The sequence below is a fragment of the Callospermophilus lateralis genome, chromosome 9 (assembly GCF_048772815.1).
Source record: "Callospermophilus lateralis isolate mCalLat2 chromosome 9, mCalLat2.hap1, whole genome shotgun sequence".
NCBI classification, from domain to species: Eukaryota; Metazoa; Chordata; class Mammalia; order Rodentia; family Sciuridae; genus Callospermophilus; species Callospermophilus lateralis.
Genome location: NC_135313.1, coordinates 34,591,546 through 34,610,618, shown reverse-complemented (window position 1 = coordinate 34,610,618; position 19,073 = coordinate 34,591,546). Strand labels below are relative to the sequence as shown.

The following is a 19,073-nucleotide window of genomic DNA, read 5'->3' as shown; positions in this document are numbered from 1 at the left end:
GAAATCCTGGCTCATGTAACCTTAGTCAAGTCACTGATCCCCTGGAAATCACAGTTACATCATTTGGCAGAAGGACAGAGCTGTGGCACCCCCTCAGTGTAAATGTATGGCAGAATACTCACTCAGTAATTAATAGTGTCAGTTGGTATTTGAAAGTTCAAGGGGACTTTCTTTCACAGGAAGAACTTACACTTAATCAGATTTAAGGTAACAGTGAATTCAGTATTAAATTTTAAGATATTCATTGTTAAACCTTTATAACTTATTGATCTTGCTATATTATTTATACAGTCATTTTCTTTTTTAGATTCAATTAACTCAAGTATATCAAATTAAATTCCCCTAAAACATTCGTCTCATTTGAAACTTAATTCCCTCAACATTTGAAATTTATATGTATAAATATATCTGACTTTTTTTAAGCACTTCAAGTGCCTGACAAGACATTCACAACCCTAACAAGTAAAATAGTCCCAAGCTTTTAAGCAACTTGTATAAGATTAATAATTTAAATTTAAAGATATGCTAAATGAAATTTTCTTAAAACACTCCAATTCTGTTTGCAAACTTCATCAAATATGCTGACACCTGCCAACTTAAAACCACAAAAGAAAATCAATTCCATGTTCTAAATTGGAATCACAAGTTAGATTGCTTAATGTACCAAATTCTCTATTTAAATGATGAACACATTCAAAATTATCTTGATCATTGCAAAACTTTTCCTAAATTTAACACAAAATATCAACATTCTTAGTTTGATTTATTTTATTTTATTCATGTTTATGTCTGAACCTTTCAGTGTGGTAGAGTTACTCAATGAGTAGCAGAGCTGATTTGCCTTCCTACACAAGCCCAGGCTCATGGTTAGAAGTTTCAGCGAAAACAAGATTACAGGTGGACATGCTGAGACTCTCTTATTATTGAATACGGTCTTCTATAACAGGACCCCCTAAGACAATATATTTTTCAGATGCAGTTTAGCTTTACACTCCTGTTTCCTAGGCATTTTTAAATTCTTCATCCTTACCCACATTTTTTCTTACAAGTTGAATAAATGGCAGTCTACACCCCCAGCCAGGTTTCAGCTAAATCCCTTTTTCTTTGACTGCAATGTCAAAAAATGTTTAAATAATTTTAAACAATATTTTAGATCTAAAATTCAGCAAGTTTTATTAAAAGAAACTAATATGATCCAGAGTGAAGCTGTGGAATATTTAGATAGTTATACAATCCTTATAACTGTGAAATTATTTTGTTTTATGAAACTTGTTGATCTCTTCAATAATAGTGGATTATCCATATGACATGGGACTTTGTTTCTTAGGTATGCTTTATTCCAGGTTCATGTCCTAATGATAAAAAAGCAACAACACAGACTCAAATGATTCTTTAGAAAGTCACTAGCATAACGCTTTCTCAGCGCTTCACAAAAAACCTCAGGTTTTACATACTCGTTTTTCCTTCTTGGAAAATTAATGTTAGGTGCCAAGGCCTGTGGTATTTGGAGCATCTCTGGAAAGCACCACTGTTTTAAAAATTCCTTCAACCAATAAACATTCACTTGTGTGCTTCCTTACATGCTAAGCTCTGTTCCAGAGTAGGGTAAACAGCAAACAGATGAATGTACAGCCTACACTCACTGAGCTTTCAGGCTAACTGGTTCACTTAAAACTTCAGTAATTAGTGCTGCAGATTCTAATTTTAGAAATGCCCATAGCCCTGGGAAAACCAGTTTGCTTGTTCTGGAGACAGACATAACTGAGTCGAAATCCAGCCTCCATACCCAATGGCTGTGTGACCTTGAGCCATTTTGTTAACTTCTCAAAGCTTGAGGTCCCTTATCAGAACAGAAGTAGTAAGAATAGTGTCTATCTCAAATAGTTATTGCAAATATAAAATGAGAAGATGGCGTGCTAGACACTTAGCATAGTGTGTGACACAATAGGTATGTAAAAAGGGAAAAACTCTTTAGTAAATAGTTTGTCCAGTGCCCCATAGAGGTTCAAGAGGTTATGCTGCATCTTTCTGGAGATTTGCCTATGTCAATCAGATATCTTCTCCACAATTGAAGGAATGATTGGATTAAGTACCCCACTGAATCAGGGACAAACTGTCTTTGCAATCACCATCTTGAACTTGCTTATCTATGACCCAACGTTATTTTTTCCATTTTCTGTACATGGTATAAACCATTTTTCCTCAATTATAACATAAGTTCATATATCCCTCATGGCACCTAGCACAACACTGAGAAGATTGTTGGTACTTCACAAATATTTGTTAAATTAAGTATTATAATCAGTTTAGTGTATATAGACTGTGGGATGCAATATTAGAGAACATTAATGTGATTGCAAAAAAAAAGAATGAATAAATCTCACTTTGTTGCTAATATTTACAATTACCATTTTGATTATATTAACCATATCAAACACTTCACAAATGTTATTTCATTTGGTCACACAGTAACTCCACAGGGTGTATACAAAAATCTTCTTAGGGTGTCTACACATTTTACAGATAGAGAAACTTAACATTGTAGTACTAGAATCTCAAATTGATCTGTCTACCCAGGGAACTGGAGGCCTGCACAGGCATGTTCTTAGGGTGTGAAGTTTACTAGAGATATGGGGAAGAAAAGATCACTTTGTATTAACAGGAACACAGGCATTTTACAAAGTAAAATGCCAAATTCACAAGAATTTGTCAGGAATAAAAAGAATTTAAAAGAACCTTTGTGCTTAAAGATTCTTTTCTGCTCTGACATTCCCCTCACACCCCCAGAATTCTGAGCACACCTGCTGATGAGTATTATTGAAGAAGCCTTAAGATTTTCCATGGTTCAAGTAATATGAGCCAATCTTCCAGTGCGTTCCAAAAACTTGAAGGAATTTATAAATCCTATTGAGAAAATGGATTTCAGCATACCAGATACTGTTTATAAAAGTGCATAAATAATATTAAGTTCTGCACACAGTAAAAACCTAAGCTGTATGGAACTGTCTCCCTCTACAGATTTCTGAAAGGATGGTGCTTTCAAAACATACTTATTATTCTATTTTAAATTACAGGATCAATGCATCTTAAGATCTGATCTGTTTTTGTTTTTGCTTTTTGTTTCTGTGATTGATGTGTTTGAGGTGAAAATGTTTGCCCTTAAAGAATATTGGCTTTAGATCTTAACTTTTAAGGCTTTTTTTCATAATGAAAGGCTTTGAAATGTTAATGAGACTATATGTAAAACGCATCCTAACACTTGCTGATGCAAAGTATTCATTTTCGTGCACATTTGCATGAGTTTCAACTCAGAATTTATTGGTGATCTTGCACCTGCATTCCCATTTTAGGGCCCATTTATATCTATTTCTAAAAATCTTATGTTTGGTGTGAATGCCCAAGTTCTACATAATCAAAAAGAACAATGACCCCTAATTGTCACCAGTCCCACAAATGATCCATTAAGAAAAGTCAGATGTGCTTAGCGGAGCAGTCACTCAGGATCTACTGACTGACCCCTTTACTAACTGTACTAACTGCTTGTCAAGTCTGGGTCTTCAGAATTTATTTTATTGTACTTTGCAAGATGAAAGTATCTCATTTCGTCTTTTTACTCAAGAAGTTAATTTTAATGTTGAATTGTAATGGCAAGGAAATTAATAAATAACCACTCAAAGGTATGGGTCCTCGATGTTCTTAAGTGGTCCCTGGACCCTAGGAACTTAATCCTTCATTAGATATATCTTTCAAATAATGGACTTGTTAATTCACTGAATCCTTCATTCAGCAAGCATGGTGGGCACGCTCTGTGTACCAGGTACTGTGCATCAAACACAAAGAACTACATGGATCATCAGTCTGTATTATAGTTCCATGAATGACTAAAGACATTGACAAGCAGGTAACATTAATCTGCTGAGAGGGACAGGTGAGAAGGTACCATGTTCCATCTAAATAGGGCTTTGGCTCTTCTGCTTTAGCCAGTTGCTGACTAACTGTAGCCAGAAATTCCAGTATCTTAAGAGACACCAGAAATCTAGCTTTTAAGTGGAATTTCCTAATATTTAAATGTGAGCACTTAATTTGTAGAAGTAATGTGTGGGCCAAACAAAACAAGTCCTCTAGCCAAAAATGATAATGGATTACCTTTTTGTGACCTCTGATCTAATTGGATAACCTGAGACATCATTCAGTAATACATTATCTACATTGAGATGAAAATTCCTTTACACTCCTGGACAATTTTTTCACAAGCTCTTCTATATCCCGAAAGACCATCAGGCATGTTTTTTCTTTTTTCAATTTGTATTTTTAGTTATACATGACAGTAAAATATATTTTGACATATCATACATACATGGGGTATAACTTCCCATTCTTGTGGTTGTACATGATGTGGAGTTACATGGGTCATTTATTCATACAGGAACAGAGGAAACTTATATCTGATTCATTCTACTGTTTTTTCTATGTGGTACTGTAAGGGAGCTCAGGTAAATAACCGAAGCATAATTGGTATATCTTGGCAGATGATTAGGCTTTAAGACTTGTAGATTAATTATTTTATTGACTTCTCAACATTGATTAAACATTGACATTAGTTTAAAAAGTTAATGTCCCTCTGAAGAACGGTTTGTGGTTTGCAAGGAATCTTAACTCTCCATGGATTCTGTACTTTTCAGATTTTTGAGGGGACTGCTATTTGACATTTTATATATTAAGAACTCTTAAAATCAGAAATTATATTGTTTGGCTCCGCATGAACACCCTGAATCTGGTCTTACAAAGCAATTGGTCCTTGTTCAAAAAGAATAGAATATGAGTTCAACATACATGACATCTTACAGGGTTTCTATTTTCTTAGAACTCAAAATGCTGTCCAAAAGGAATAAAAGCAATTCACATATGATGAATTGGAGATCTCAGGACTATTTATTGAAACCTGAAACTTCATATGTAAATCCCACCCAATGTGTTTATATTTGTTGCTTCTATTCCATAACCTTTTGGGAAATGCATATACACAGTTTAACCTAGGGGTGACTACATCCCTCTGAATCTTTAGTTCACCTGACAGAGATGGGGAAGTATGGCACCAGAGAAGTCCCCAGTGTCTTCTTCATACGTTCAGATGTTAAAGAGTTCACACAGTCCAGTTCAAGCTGGATTGACTCACCCTTGAAATTTTTCCACTGGGGACTCTTATAACAAAGGCATAAGATCTTCTGTCTGGAACTTCCCTCTGTTTGCAAAATGGAAATATATCTGCAGAGCATCAAAAGCAGAGGCATTTTTCAGCCCACAAAAAGCTAATAAAGTAAAACTTTTATATCTGTGTGCCAGTAACACAGCTAGTTACCCTAAGTGAGTATGTGTTAAAATTTAGAAGGTCTGGTGCTGCTGGAATTTAAGGTACAGCACATACAGAAGAATGGATTTCGCTCAGTGGACTCCCTAGCTTTGCAATATGGTTCTGATAGGATTTTAATGTGTCTTTTTTCAGAGATAGTTGTTCTGGGTAACTCACACATTGAAAGTTCCAAATTAAGCAAGTGACATCAGATGCTAATGGAGAAAATGAAGAAGAGGAATGTGGGTAGATGGTGAATCAGAAAGGACCAGGTTTAGTTTGGGGATTAGTGCATAAGGATGCAAGGAAATGGGTTGTTGGTGAAGGGCATCAAAGATGAACCCTCTGTAGTGACCAACTCAGAAAAGATAGTTGTGGTCCAACTAAGTCATCTGTCTGTAGAGGGAGAACTAATTCCAAGAAATTCTGTCACTTAATGTTTAAATCTCTGGCCCTAACGCATTATTCCATCTTACTTGGCAGTGGAAATCCTGACTGCGCGTCAGAAGAAAGCAGAAGAACTAAAGAGACTTACTGATCTAGCCAGTCAAATGGCAGAGATGCAGCTGGCTGAACTCAGGGCAGAAATTAAGGTCAGTTCTGAAATGTCCCAGCCTGAGCCTGAGATCTGATCTCCATTATGTTTGTTTTGCATGCACAGGGTGCTGCTCTCCGCAGGCCTATCACCATACACCCAGCTCTCTTTCACAGTGTTGAAATGCAAAATACAGAAGAACGAAGAACCACCTAATCACTATATTTAAGTAAAATATGACCTGAAGGGATATATTACTACAAAGGAGAGATACAAGCTATTTTCTTAGTCAGTAGGAACTGACCCAAGTAAAGTGTACTCAACCATGAATTATAGCCAGAATGGGGAACATTATTTTCACACTATGTAATTTGTGTGTATGTTTATAAACACACACTCATCTAAGCACACCCTAAGTATGAACTCAGTGTAACAGTAGAGATTATAAAGCAATCTGTGGAGACTCCTTGCTCCTTTTCAAGCTTAATTGCCTTTTTATGAATCTTATTACCCACAAATGTATATTTATTAGATTTCTTTTTCCATTGCCAGCAACAGAAATGACCCTGGCTAACCTCAGGAACAAGTAGAATTTGACAAAATGTCAAGGATAGGTCACCAAATCAGAGTGTGGTCTGAAGAACTTGGATCTAAAACTAAACAACAACAAAAAAAAAAAACTAGGGTGGCTGGAATCATGTGGGAAACAAGCACTCCCAGATTCTGTCTTCTGTACACCGTGGGAGTGAGTGACCTTCAAACATCATTATCCCTGGAGCCACCTTCCTTGTTTAAATATCTCAGAGAAAGGCGCTGTTTATCCTCCACTTGGACCACATCTATAATTTGGCCAAGAGTGGATGTGACACTTTGATTTACAGACCAAATGAGACTGTGGGTCATTTAAACAGCATTGGAGTTGCCCAAAGGGGAAGTGGTTGCCAGAAAGGCAAGGACAAGTATTCACAACCAAGTGGGCAGTTTATAAATTCCTCTTTTTCACTCAATAAACTAAATAAACACACACATGCACTCCACCTTTTACCCACCTCTAGGAAACCAGAGTCATTTTAAGAGAATTGCTGCTACTTTGGAAGAGTATCTGCTCATCTAGGTGTAAACTGGTGGAGTGTGGCAGAAAGCGGCAAGTGACATTTTGGTCCCCTCCATCCTGGTTAGGCATGAAAGGGAGATCATAGGGAAGGAGATGAGAACCAAAGCCTTGGGGTGTTTCCCTGTCTTCTCTATTCTGGTCTTTGCTGCCTCCCACCCAGCCTGTTGCTATGGCCACCAGACTTTCTGCCCCCACTGTCTCCCTCTAGCCACTCCTCCATCCTAAATTCAGAGTTATCCCTCAAAGCATATCTGGGCTTTCCTGGTATGATCCTTCCCTCCCTCTCAGAATAAAATTCACAAGTGGACTGCAATATATATTTCAATTCCCCCTATGAAAATCCCAAGTTGTTAGAACATCAGGTGAGTAATATGAAATTGCAGCTTCTTGGTCTATTGAAATCATGTCTTCTTCCAAGTTTCATTTCTACCTTTCCAAATTCCACTCATATAATGGGTAGTAACATAGGGTTTGGAGTGAAACAGTACAGCTCCAAAATTTCTACATCTTTGAGGAGAAAGTATGTACAGCCTTAGATTCTTAGAATTCCATTTCCTCCATCTGTAAAATAAAGATAATAATAATCCTGATTTCATAATAAGGTGACCAGATGAAAGTGCGATTATCTGTTAAGAATCTGGTCAGTGTCTGGTAAATGTTCAATATTTTTTATAATGTTCCAGCTCAAATGCTCCCTCTTGCATAACTATTTCCCTATTCTCTCAGTAGGAGATCATTTCTTTCTCTTTTATATTGCTAAAGCACCAACTTTATTCTACCTGTATTTAATGATATCTCTTCCCCTGCCATTACGTAAACTCCTTGGTAAACTCAAGGAGGGACTGAGTCATAGTTATTTCTGCATAGTTATTTCTCACTCTGTCATCTACACATAGATCTTTAAATTTTGAATTGAATTTTAAATGAATTGGAAAATAATCTCTTTTCCACCTCCTATATATCAGCACTTGAAAATTCCACCATTGAAGATGTTTTCTAGATACTGAAGGTTTTTTGGACTTCCTGGTTCCCTCTTAAAATAGGAATGGGTGTCTAGGAAAGATGATGTGTTTTCTCTTGATGGTTAATACCTTGGTAGGCCCTTGGCCAAACGAGGAAGTCTCTGCCAGAATATAAGTCAGAAAATTACTCTAGCAAGGAGCATTAAAAGGTTAAATAGATGACTCCAGATGGACATTTTCCTGCCTCACAGTTTTGTCTAAGCCTAGACAGGGGAAAGACAAAACCCATATGTATTCCCAGAACAAGGTGATCATGGTCAGGTAGGGCAGACCAAGACGGACTCCATGGAGCCTCTCTGATGCTGCTCACCCAGCACCATCAGCAGGCACTGGAAGAGCAGAGGGAACGAATGTGCAGGTGTCTCAGTCATTTCTATGATTGTGAAGCTCCTGCTTAACTTTCTTTCCTCCAGCACTTTGTCAGTGAGCGAAAATATGATGAAGAGCTGGGGAAGGCTGCCCGATTCTCCTGTGACATCGAACAGCTGAAGGCCCAAATCATGCTCTGCGGAGAAAGTGAGTTTTGCATACTTGCTAAATAATTCTGTGTGAGTAAGCTTGGTGCTATTTGGAATTGATATTGGAAATGTCAGGTGTACAGTCCCCCAGCGGGGCTAAAGTGAGGTCTAAAGAGATTTAATGATCTAAGGTCATGACACAAGTCACTAGAAATGTCAAGATTTGAACTTAGACTCTTCAAATGCCACTGCCCATCAGTAAATCCCTAGGATTTATTATGAGGAACAGAACAGGTCAACTGGTTTATACCTTTTGCAAACTTTTCCTGAGCACTGCCAGATAAACTGCTCCTCTGATTTCAGAAGGCCCTGGTCTACAGAAACTGTTCTGCAGAGAGTGTGAGGTCCTCATGAGTCTGGAAACAATCAGCTATTGTTGTGCAGGGCCCAGCTGTCCTGTGCGCTGCTCTGCAGTTCCCTGAGCTCCCGGCCCTCTCCCCTGGTTTCCTCTGCTGAGTGAAACCTGCAGATAATGAAAGGCCTCACTTCAGCCATTAGCTTTAGTCTTGTTTCCTATTAAGCTTTAATTAGAGCAGCTAATGTGCAACAAAATTGGCGGCTACTTTTCCCCCTACTCCAGGCCACCCACAAGGGGAGATGAAAATGAGCTCTAATGTGATTTTGAGGAGAGCCACAAGGAGGAAAGAAGGACGAGTGAGGGACAAGAACAATCCACAGTCTCACAGTCAACTGAAAAATTGAGATTGAGCTGCACTTTTAAGTGGAAATTGCTCACCCCCACCAAATGTAACAATAATAAACCTGATCTAAAAATTATTGAACTAATATTAAATAGAACATGACATCATTTGGGGGTATTCTTTATATTGTATTCACATATGCATGTTGTAATATCATTAACTGTTTTATATGCTCCATTCATACATAATAATACAATTCATTTTTGCCTCTTCACAATAGTTAGTAGTCATTTTCCATATCAATGTATTCAACTGATCACTTAGTTAAATATAATTGATGTAACCAGTCCTCTGATGTAGCATCCAACTTGCTTCCAGTTTTTACCATTAAAACAGAAATATTACAGAGCATCCTTGTTCACACATCTTTCTCAATTACCTGACTTTCTGATTGCACTGCTTTAAAATTATTTTTTACTTATATGCTCTCTCCCTTACAAAAAATCAACCTATTTGCCATTCTCCATCCCTAGCTTTTACAAACAACCCAGTTCACAGTTGGAATTTTTTGTTGTTGTTTTTGTACCAGGGATTGAATAACAGGGCTGCCTAACCACCAAGCCACAGCCTCAGCCCTTTTTCATTTGAGACAGGGTCCCATTAAGTTGCTGAGGGCCCCTCGCTAAGTTGCTGATTGGCCTCAAACTTGGAATCCTCCTGCCTCGGCCTCCCTGGTCCCTGAGATCACAAATGTACGCCACCATGCTGGACTTACATTTGGAAATTTAACTACCCATCCCAGTTTCCACTTCAGCAGGATGATGAGCAAGATCCTAATGCTGAGTGACTCTCACCCATCTCAGGTGGGGTGGTAAAGTTTTACCCATTCTCCTTCCAGTGCCATCTAATGGGAGAAACCTTCTCTTACCAGATTACAAAGTCCCAATGAAAGAGCCTCACCTGTTTGTGTCTCTCACAAGGCCCTTTCCATCTTGGCTTTGTTGAGAGCACATTGAGAACCCACAGCGAATGAACTGGAAGTAGCAGTCTCCAAGCTATAGGAAATAATGACCCCCCACCACTGAATCTGATGAGTCATGCCAACAGCCCCAAAGTGCTGTCTCACCTAACTATAAGATGAAGGGACTGGCCCCTGTCCTTTCCATTTCTACTGTTCTGTGATCCCTACTAGTCACTCCTAATCCCCTTGCAGAATGCTAGGATTAAGTCTGATCCAACAAAGGTAGCAGAGAAAATTGCTTTTAAAAATTGGTGACAATTTTAAGATTCAGAGAAAGGTCTTGCTGTCCGGCCTGGTAGTCAAATCCTGGTGAGCTGTGAGACAAAGTCACAGCTTTATCCTTGAATTGATTCCCTCTGGCCCAATTCAGCATAATCACATAGAAATCATCCTGTCAGAAACCACCACTTTCAAAACCAGTGGGAATGGCAATAATAAACGTTGAACAGACCTGCCTGCACCCTGAGCCTGAGTTCTGAGGGGGGTCCACCTGATCAGCCTACCTTGCCTGCAGCATTGGAAATGGTGCAGATCCACAGTGGCGCTAAGAAAGGATTGGATAATGTAGCTCTATTAGAATTTAAAGAATGCATCAGGGACTGGCAGGCCTGACCCAATGGCAAGGGGATATGTAAGAGCCAGAATGACAAGATTCCTAACACCTGACATGCTCCTGTTCCCATGCTCTCAAGACATCACAGCTCTGACAGTGAGTGTCTGCATGCATGCCTTTTTGCCGCAGTCCGGCTGCAGCAAAATAACCGGGGGTGACGAACAACTTGTGTACATTGATACAGCAGGAATGGGAGCCGTTTATTGTAGGACAGGAGCAGTATTTATACATTCCACACAGCTTATCTAATTCACATAAACTAGATACAGCAGTCAACCAATCAGGAATCTCCACACTTAATGGCTCACTGGCGTTACTTCACAAACGACTCCCTCTGGCATTTTGCCAGGCGCCATCCTGACTTGTTTACAGACTCTAACATCTTTTCATCTGTGTGTCTTCCAGACTCACTTGTCCAGGGATCTGATAAGGGTGGCAAGAATGGGTTTAGTAATGGGAATCTACAAGGAAGAAGGCATTTGCAGACAGGGCCAGAGAGGGAACCTCAAGGTTTCATTATCTCTCTTCCTTTGGTAATTCTTGACCTAAAGAATAATATTTAAGCTGCTCAGATAAGTTTTATTTCCTACAAATGTATCCCAACTTGGATGATTATGCTGTAATCAATTTAGTGATTCTCACAGGAGAAACTGAGTGGTCTCTCAGCACTGAAGTACCCTTTCAAATGACATCTTCAAAAAACAAAACCTTGCCTTAATGTTTGTACAGAGCTCCTGCCAGTTCCTTCTTCCTCTAGTGCTTCCTAATGGTGTCTCCGGCAGCAGTGTGCCCACTCTGTGCCTAACACCAAGCTCTTTCTTGTTGCAGTCACACATCCAAAGAACAACTATTCCTCAAGAACTCCCTGCAGCAACCTGCTGCCTCTGCTGAATGCTCATGCAGCAACCTCTGGGAAACAGAGTAACTTTACCCGGAAATCCAATCATAATAAGCTCTCTGAGGGTAAAGCAGCAAACCCAAAAGTGGTGAGCAGTCTTCCCAGCACCTCCGACCCTTCTCACCAGGCCATGCCAACCAACAAGCAGGTAAGCTACTGGTGGGGGCCTTTTGGCAATGCCTGCAGAATCCCTGCAGACACTGTCACAGGGGAAGAAACCATCCACTTCCAGAGGAAGAAAATAGCAACTGCTAGAGGCTGAGTTCCCAGGGGTTCCTCCCAAACTCCTCTACCCACAGCAGCACTGCCTGGTTCCACAGGACTCCCCTAGTCCATCCAGTCTACCCTTCCTAGGCTTCTCCCATGGGCAAGAATCTCATGCAGATGGACATTAGCAGATCCAGAGCAGGTCCACCTACATGAGATGGCTCTTCTCACTCCCTTGATTGCCACCATACTCAGGTCCCCATTACTGGCCTACATGTGGAAGGGACCCACACAGCCACAGGAACAAGATTCAGAACCAGGCCATTGAAACCACTGGTGCCATGAAAACTGGTGTGTGGTTTTTCTTGAAGATAATTTGATTCCCACTTATGTTTAGTTTATCAGTAAAAGGCCAAAGTTAGTGTAAACTTCTCTTCCTCTCTTGGGATTTTAGTAGAGGAAAACTCATTTCAAAATGTCATTATTCACTACTATCCACCATGGCCTCTAAAAATACTAGTTTCCAAAGGATAATATTCTTTCTCTCCTGCTTTTCCATTCTACCTTGAAAGGTGGTTTCTACCTTATGGTTAGAGAATGAACAAGGAATGACATTTAATGATACAGAGGTTGGGCATGCTGTAAAGACACCTTTTGTGATCTGTAAAAAAAGGAAAAAAAAAATTCCCCCTAAAATGCTGGTTTTCTAATCCATGGCCTGTTGAGTCTTGTTTTGGTCTTTTAGAGTTAAAATAGCACTGATTATAATTTCTCAGATCCTGAATATCTTCATAAACTTCAAAGTGGCACTTCAATGAGGAGCATTCTGTTTCTTCATAGGTTAAAGATCATAAGCAAGTCTGTTTTACTTGTAGTCTAAATGCATCTTCATCTCTCCTACTCCTTGCTCATTATTGAACACCATGTTAAAATTTATATCTAACATTTAGAGCAAGAGTTTCTCTTTCACAATTTCTTAAAAACAAAGGAAGCCATATGAGATGCTATGATGTAGATAATCCTCCTGCTCACTGTTTCAGCATTTTAGATAATGGCTCCTATAAGTTGAAATATTCTTATAAGTCTAAGCCAGAACACTGTAGACTGGGCAAGAAGAGACCTGGTACTTGAAAATAACTCTTTCCAGCCCTCCCCAGCCTCACCCTCCCTATAGAGTGGAGGGGTCATTGAACAAAGGAGCCTCACCCTCCCTATAGAGTGGAGGGGTCATTGAACAAAGGAGACATGGCCACCCAGAATCTGCACTCTTGTCTTCTATAACATGCTCCGAGGATTTGAACTCTGGGAATTCTTTTCTCACATGGGCTCAAGCCTGTTCTCAGGGTCTGTTTGGACTACTTCCCTGGATATACAGCCTTGAGGGCAGACCACACTACCAGTTTATATACCTATAAGTCCAAAGGGTATGGTTGTGGGACTGGGGTGAGCTTAGGTATGGTGCTAGCATGTCCACATTCATATGTGCAAGACACCCTCATAGCATGAGACAGAGCCAGAGGTAGGAGGACAACACCACTCAGATAGATACCACGTGGGCCTGCATTTATACTCTTGCCCTGGGCCCTGGATTAGGGGTTATTGTGCCCTAAATCTGTACCAAGTAGTCACTGTGCACAAATCAAGAACTTTATATTCTTGTAACTCATAGAATCACATTTTAATATAGAGGTTTGATTTTTAAAACGGGTCCATGTTCATGTAATAACCAATTTATGAATTTTGTCAGGAGATAGTACATCAAGGGGGAATGGCTCCACCATTTTCTCACTGTAGACCTTTAGCAACTTTCTTAAACCCATGATCCTCATCTGTACAATGAAGCAAGTAACAGCAACTATCTTCAAGGGGAATATGATGATAAACAAGACAACACATGGTGAAGCACCTCCCCAGTGCCTGGCACTCTGTAATCATTCCATAAATGTTGGCTTTTATTCAACTCAAGAAGTCCAGAAATCTTTCACCTCTATAGGGACAGACAGGCTTAATCCATTGCTTCCTAATTACTCATCTGTTTATGTTCCTGGATGTTGATCTAAAGGCATGATTTTTTTTCAGTATAAGGCTTCAAAATTGGTTAGCTTACAGCTACAAAAAGTTTAGAAAAAGAACTAATTGCCTCTGTGAAAATACATGTTACCTCCTCATTCCACCACAACGTACCAAATATACCTCATCTCTATATTTTCCCAAAGTAATAGTTCAGAGCTATGGTAATGCTTTTTGAAATAAAATAGAAAACTGCTTTAGAGAAGAAAAATTATGGAGAATTTTACTTTTTTCTTCCTACATGTGATTAGAATCCATATACATGGGCTATATAGAACATCTCAGAAACTATCATGGCAGAGAATCACCATTGCCCTGCCCTGTGTACATTTCATTTTGTTGTATTTTAAGCATACTTTTTTGGTTTTATTTGGCCTGGTTTTTTATTATGTGCTTCTTAGGCTCTCTTTCAACATCAGTAATTTTCTTGCAGTTCCATTTACAAGACGGGCCACATTGTGCTGAGGATTTTATTAGCTTGATGTCATTTGCATGTTGCCGTATTCTTCTGAGGCATTCTTTGGGGATGTGAAAAGCTTACCTGTGGCTTAGAGATTTGGTTTCCCTGTTGTCTACTGGTGTCATCTGTGGTTTGCTAGCAGCTGACACTAATCTCTTTTCTTTTTTGGCAGAATGGACCTTCTAGCCAAAGACGAAGATTTAATCCACAGTATCATAACAACAGGCTAAATGGGCCTGCCAAGTCACAGGGCATTGGAAATGAAGCTGACCCAATGATGAAGGGCAACAACCGGCATGATCACAGAAGACAGCCACACAATGGTTTCCGTCCCAAAAACAAAGGTGGCACCAAAAATCAAGAGGTCCCTTTGGGGACAAAGACCCCAGAGGCCACAGCCCATTCTGAAAAGCCCCGGCGAAGGCAGCATGCTTCAGACAACTCAGAGGCCAGGCCTTTCCGGGGCAACGTCGGTAGGGTTTCACAGTGCAATCTCTGTCCCACGAGAATAGAAGTTTCCACAGATGCCACGGTTCTCTCAGTCCCGGCTGTGACGTTGGTGGCCTGAGCTAGGAGAGAAAAGAGCAGTTTTCACTCAGTTTTGGTTCCCTGCCCGAGGTGCTGACCCAATTCGCTGCCAAAAGAGAGTCAATCAGAATATACAAACCCTGTATGGTTGTGTTATCCTCTCTTAATCATTTTTACTAATTCTAATACTCGGCTCTAGCTTGCTTCATAACTTTCATGGCTTTGCTTGATCTGTTGACGCTTTTTCTCATCAAGATTTTGCAGCATTTAGCCAGGCAGTATTTACTCATTTGTTAGGAAAATCAAGATGTGGCTGAAGATCTGAGGCTCAGTTAGCAACCTATGTTGTAGCGGTGATGTCAATCCATTGATTGTCTTTAGAGAGTTAATGTTGAAAAAAATTCTTAATGAACAGACAAACATGATCTGCTGAAGACACATGCGCCTTTGTAGAATTTAACATCTGGTGTTTTTCTGAAAAATATATATATACATATATTGCTTTATTTGAAACAAATTAAAATATGCTGCATTTGACACCTGGCTCATTCTTTTATTGATACCTTATTTTTGAACATCCTCGGTAGTGTTTTCAAGAAAACTTGAGGGACTAGAGTCTTCAGTGCAAAGATCTATACAATGTTGTTTCTTGAACAAGCACCCTTTCAGAAAAAATAATACTTCTTTCATTTACATTATAAATAGATGAATACATACCACAATCTTCTTTTAGACACCATGCGGCAGTTGGAGACCTGGGATTCAAGTAACATAACCCTCGGCTCTGGCTACTTAAACTGATAAAGAGAATGTATTGGTTGAGTCACAAAAAGTCTAGTTTATCAGGACACCAGCTCCTTTCTCTTGATTATCTCAGCTCCCTCTTCCTCCTTAGGCTGACATTGTATTGAAAATGGTGGCAGATGACCACTTTCATATGACTCAGTTCTGTCCCCAACACTGTCCAGAAAAGAAAACCTTTCCAGGTAGCTTTTACATGGAGCAAGTAATCTTCTCAGAACTCCCAACTTGTCTTGCACACTGTTGTTCAAAAGTCCATCCAGGGGATATACTAATTAGCACAGACTAATCAGAGCCCACCCCTGGTGCCAAGATGGGACCAGCTCCCAGAAAGCACTTTGGGCCATATAGAGAAGGGCTACCATTTCCTTAGGGAGAGAATGGCACTGGGTGGCCAAAACTCCAAAGAGCCTGATTTCCCTATCTTTGCAGGATTTCCATTGCAGTTACATGTGTCCTACAGATTTGTTGGCTACTTTCAAGTGCAAATACTGTTTTTCAGCTCCATGGTAACATTTTTTTCTGGCAACCCAGGTTCACCAGTTCTCTTCCACAGAGCAGCCTGAGCAGCTGAGCCTGCAAGCTATGCAAGCATCCGTTTCTTCTTTTGCCAAGTACAGGAGGATGTTTGCTCTCTCTCTAGCACTTTCTGAGGTCTCTGGGTATAGCCAGGATTTAATAGGAATTCAAAATGTTAAGTCACATTCCAGGAAGGAAGGAAGAGTTGTTCGTTCAAATAAGAAAGATGAATGTTCAGGACTGCAGCTCTGTTTACCCCATCTGAAGCCCTGAATTTATGTCAGAAGGATTTTGTACAATTTTTGTGTAGCAAGACTTTGCTCACCACTGAAAAATGTCAGTTTAAGTGTGACAGCTTTAAAGATGGGTGAGATAATTCTTGTAAGGAGAAGAAATATGGGCGTGACAGGTCATGAATATACCTGCCTTTTTCAGGGTTGGACCCAACCACTCTTAACCTTGCCTCACCCCCTCGAGTTACTCTGGAGTAAGAAAGCTCAAACACATTCAGAGAGCATGGCAAATGTTCCTTGGTCACTGAAAAGAAACAAAGGATGCTAAAAATTGTTCAGACCTGATTACATTTTTTCCTAGATTTTTGCCTTAGACTCTGGGCATATAATTCCCTAATTCACATTTTTCAAATGGTAATTTCAATATTTTTAGTGCCAATATTGGTCCATTTAAATATTTTCACCTATGGTAGAACCAGTTTTTGATCCTAGAGATCTGGGTCATATTCTGACACTCTTTTATAATGTTTTAAGCTCCTTTTTAAAAAAATCTAAGAGCCATATGTGTTTTAAACTCCCTTCTTAATGGACAAAAGTCAGAAGAATGGATACTTCTCTTTTAAATCTTTCTCTAGTGGAGATTAGAACAGTTAAATACCCATGAACATTGGATAACTTCAAAACTCACCCACAGTATACCACATAGATTTTCCTTCAAGACTCCATCTGTGAAATCCGAACTTCCCTGTTGGGTTCCCAATTACATTTCCAAATTTATATCTCATTTGAGAATCTACATACTCCAGCTCTGTGGTGTTGAGCCTATCCTCTATCAGGGCATGTAAAGCAACCAAGCACAGAAAGTCAAACACAAGTCACTACAAAATTTACCCTCAGTGGAGCCTCTATCACAATTTGGGGGAAGAAACTAGCAACCCAACAAATCCATTTTAAAGTTCAGTTCATGAGCAGTGCAATTCTGCTGGTTTCAGAAAAAAAGAGATTCTAATTAAACTTTCTTAGAGAAGTGACATCAAACGAGATTTATGGAAAAAGTTACCACACTAAAAGCAATTTTGGCCAAAGTGACAGATGGGAATTCTGACTCTGAAAGCCTAGATGTGAGCCTTAACCTTGATTTAGTCATGAGAAGTAGAGATCAAGGGTCTGTATAGTTCTTTTCCTAGGACAATTTGGTGGTATAGGACTGGGGTGCGGGGGACTGGTTTGCAACTAGATAGGGAGATGCCTGAATTCCACACTACCTGTGACAAAGAGCTTCCTGCCTCCAAGTCCTCTCTCTCTCCCTTTGTGCACTGCCTGCACTGCTGCCTGTGAGGAGTGCCCTCATGTGTCTAGTCATGGTAAAATTTTTGGTTTTCAACAAGCATTCCAGTGACAGCATACATGAAATATGTGATGGCACTTTTTTATTTATTTATTTTTAACCAAACTTGCTTCAGAGGCCATGCCTAAAATTCAGGCATAGGAGGGCTAGGGACTGCAAGTTGTTCCAGGTAGCACAAAATGAAGCAAAAGAAAAAAAGCCAGTTACTTGTTCTCAAGTTTCTTTAGCAAACTATAAAATAGCAGAGGACAAAAAATAATAATAATTCAACTAACTGGCTAATACATTTATCCAGCCTTCTTCATCATTTTCCTGAAAGTACTGAACCATCTTAATTGGCCTTATTTTGTGAGAAAAAAATTATGAAGAGTTGCTAAGTCCCAGTAATACTCTCGTTACTTAGCTTTCGCTTTATCTGTCATGCCTTTATAGATCCTAAGAAAGTTCTCTGTCTATTCAGTTTCAAAGAACCAGTTCCCTATCCTTGGAGGCAGATCAGCGAAAACCACCTTTTAATCTCATTGTAGCAACCCACAGGCAAAGGTTCACTGGCCTGGATCAGGTCATTCCATCTGACAAATGCACAATGTTGCGTTCATCACACAAGGTCCTTACAAGTTTTTAGGACTAATTTTCAGAAGCCCCTTTGTGTGAACTCTGCTTTGTCCCATAGCTCAGAAGAACTCCTGGTGCTACTGCTAAGTTCAAGTTTCACAGGAGAAATTACCACACACAATTTCAATAGAAAAATAAATAAATCCTAAAGAAAATTTTATTTGTCTGAGAAAGCATGTAGAATTCTGGCAAAAAAAAAAAAAAAATCAGAGTCATGAATGTGACAATGACCAAAGAACTTCTATAGAAAATGAATGTCAAAAGCACTTTTAGCTTCAGATACTTAGATTTCAATTAGATTTAACTATTCCTAGTATTTTGAGAGAACACACTTTCTGTAAATTCCAGAAACAAGCCAACAAATAGCTCAGGATGTAGCTCAGGCAGGGTCAGGATAATAACTTACCCCTCTGTCATTACCCTGTGCCTGAACACCCATCACATAGTTAACACTCAATATATTTTGATTAGAAGGAAGAGAGAGAAGATATGAGTGATCAATTTCATTCAGAAAATTCTGCATGTGCAAAATAATTTTGTAAAACAATTCAAGACAAGATGGGAAGAGATCAGCTAAAGT

The 19,073-nt window shown here is 39.4% G+C and overlaps 1 protein-coding gene across 4 annotated transcripts in view; it reads left to right on the top strand.

The window, feature by feature from the left end:
* The window catches only part of Spats2l (spermatogenesis associated serine rich 2 like), a 161,574-nt gene extending 146,073 nt beyond the window's left edge, over window positions 1-15,501 (top strand). For all 4 annotated transcript variants that reach the window (XM_076865802.2, XM_076865804.2, XM_076865803.2 and 1 more), the window contains 4 exons: window positions 5,834-5,943; window positions 8,435-8,537; window positions 11,643-11,860; window positions 14,622-15,501. In XM_076865802.2, the coding sequence (XP_076721917.1) occupies window positions 5,834-5,943; window positions 8,435-8,537; window positions 11,643-11,860; window positions 14,622-15,017 (827 nt within the window). In that variant the 3' untranslated portion in view covers window positions 15,018-15,501. The remainder of the gene's footprint in view (window positions 1-5,833; window positions 5,944-8,434; window positions 8,538-11,642; window positions 11,861-14,621) is intronic.
* The last annotated feature ends 3,572 nt before the right edge of the window (window positions 15,502-19,073 follow it).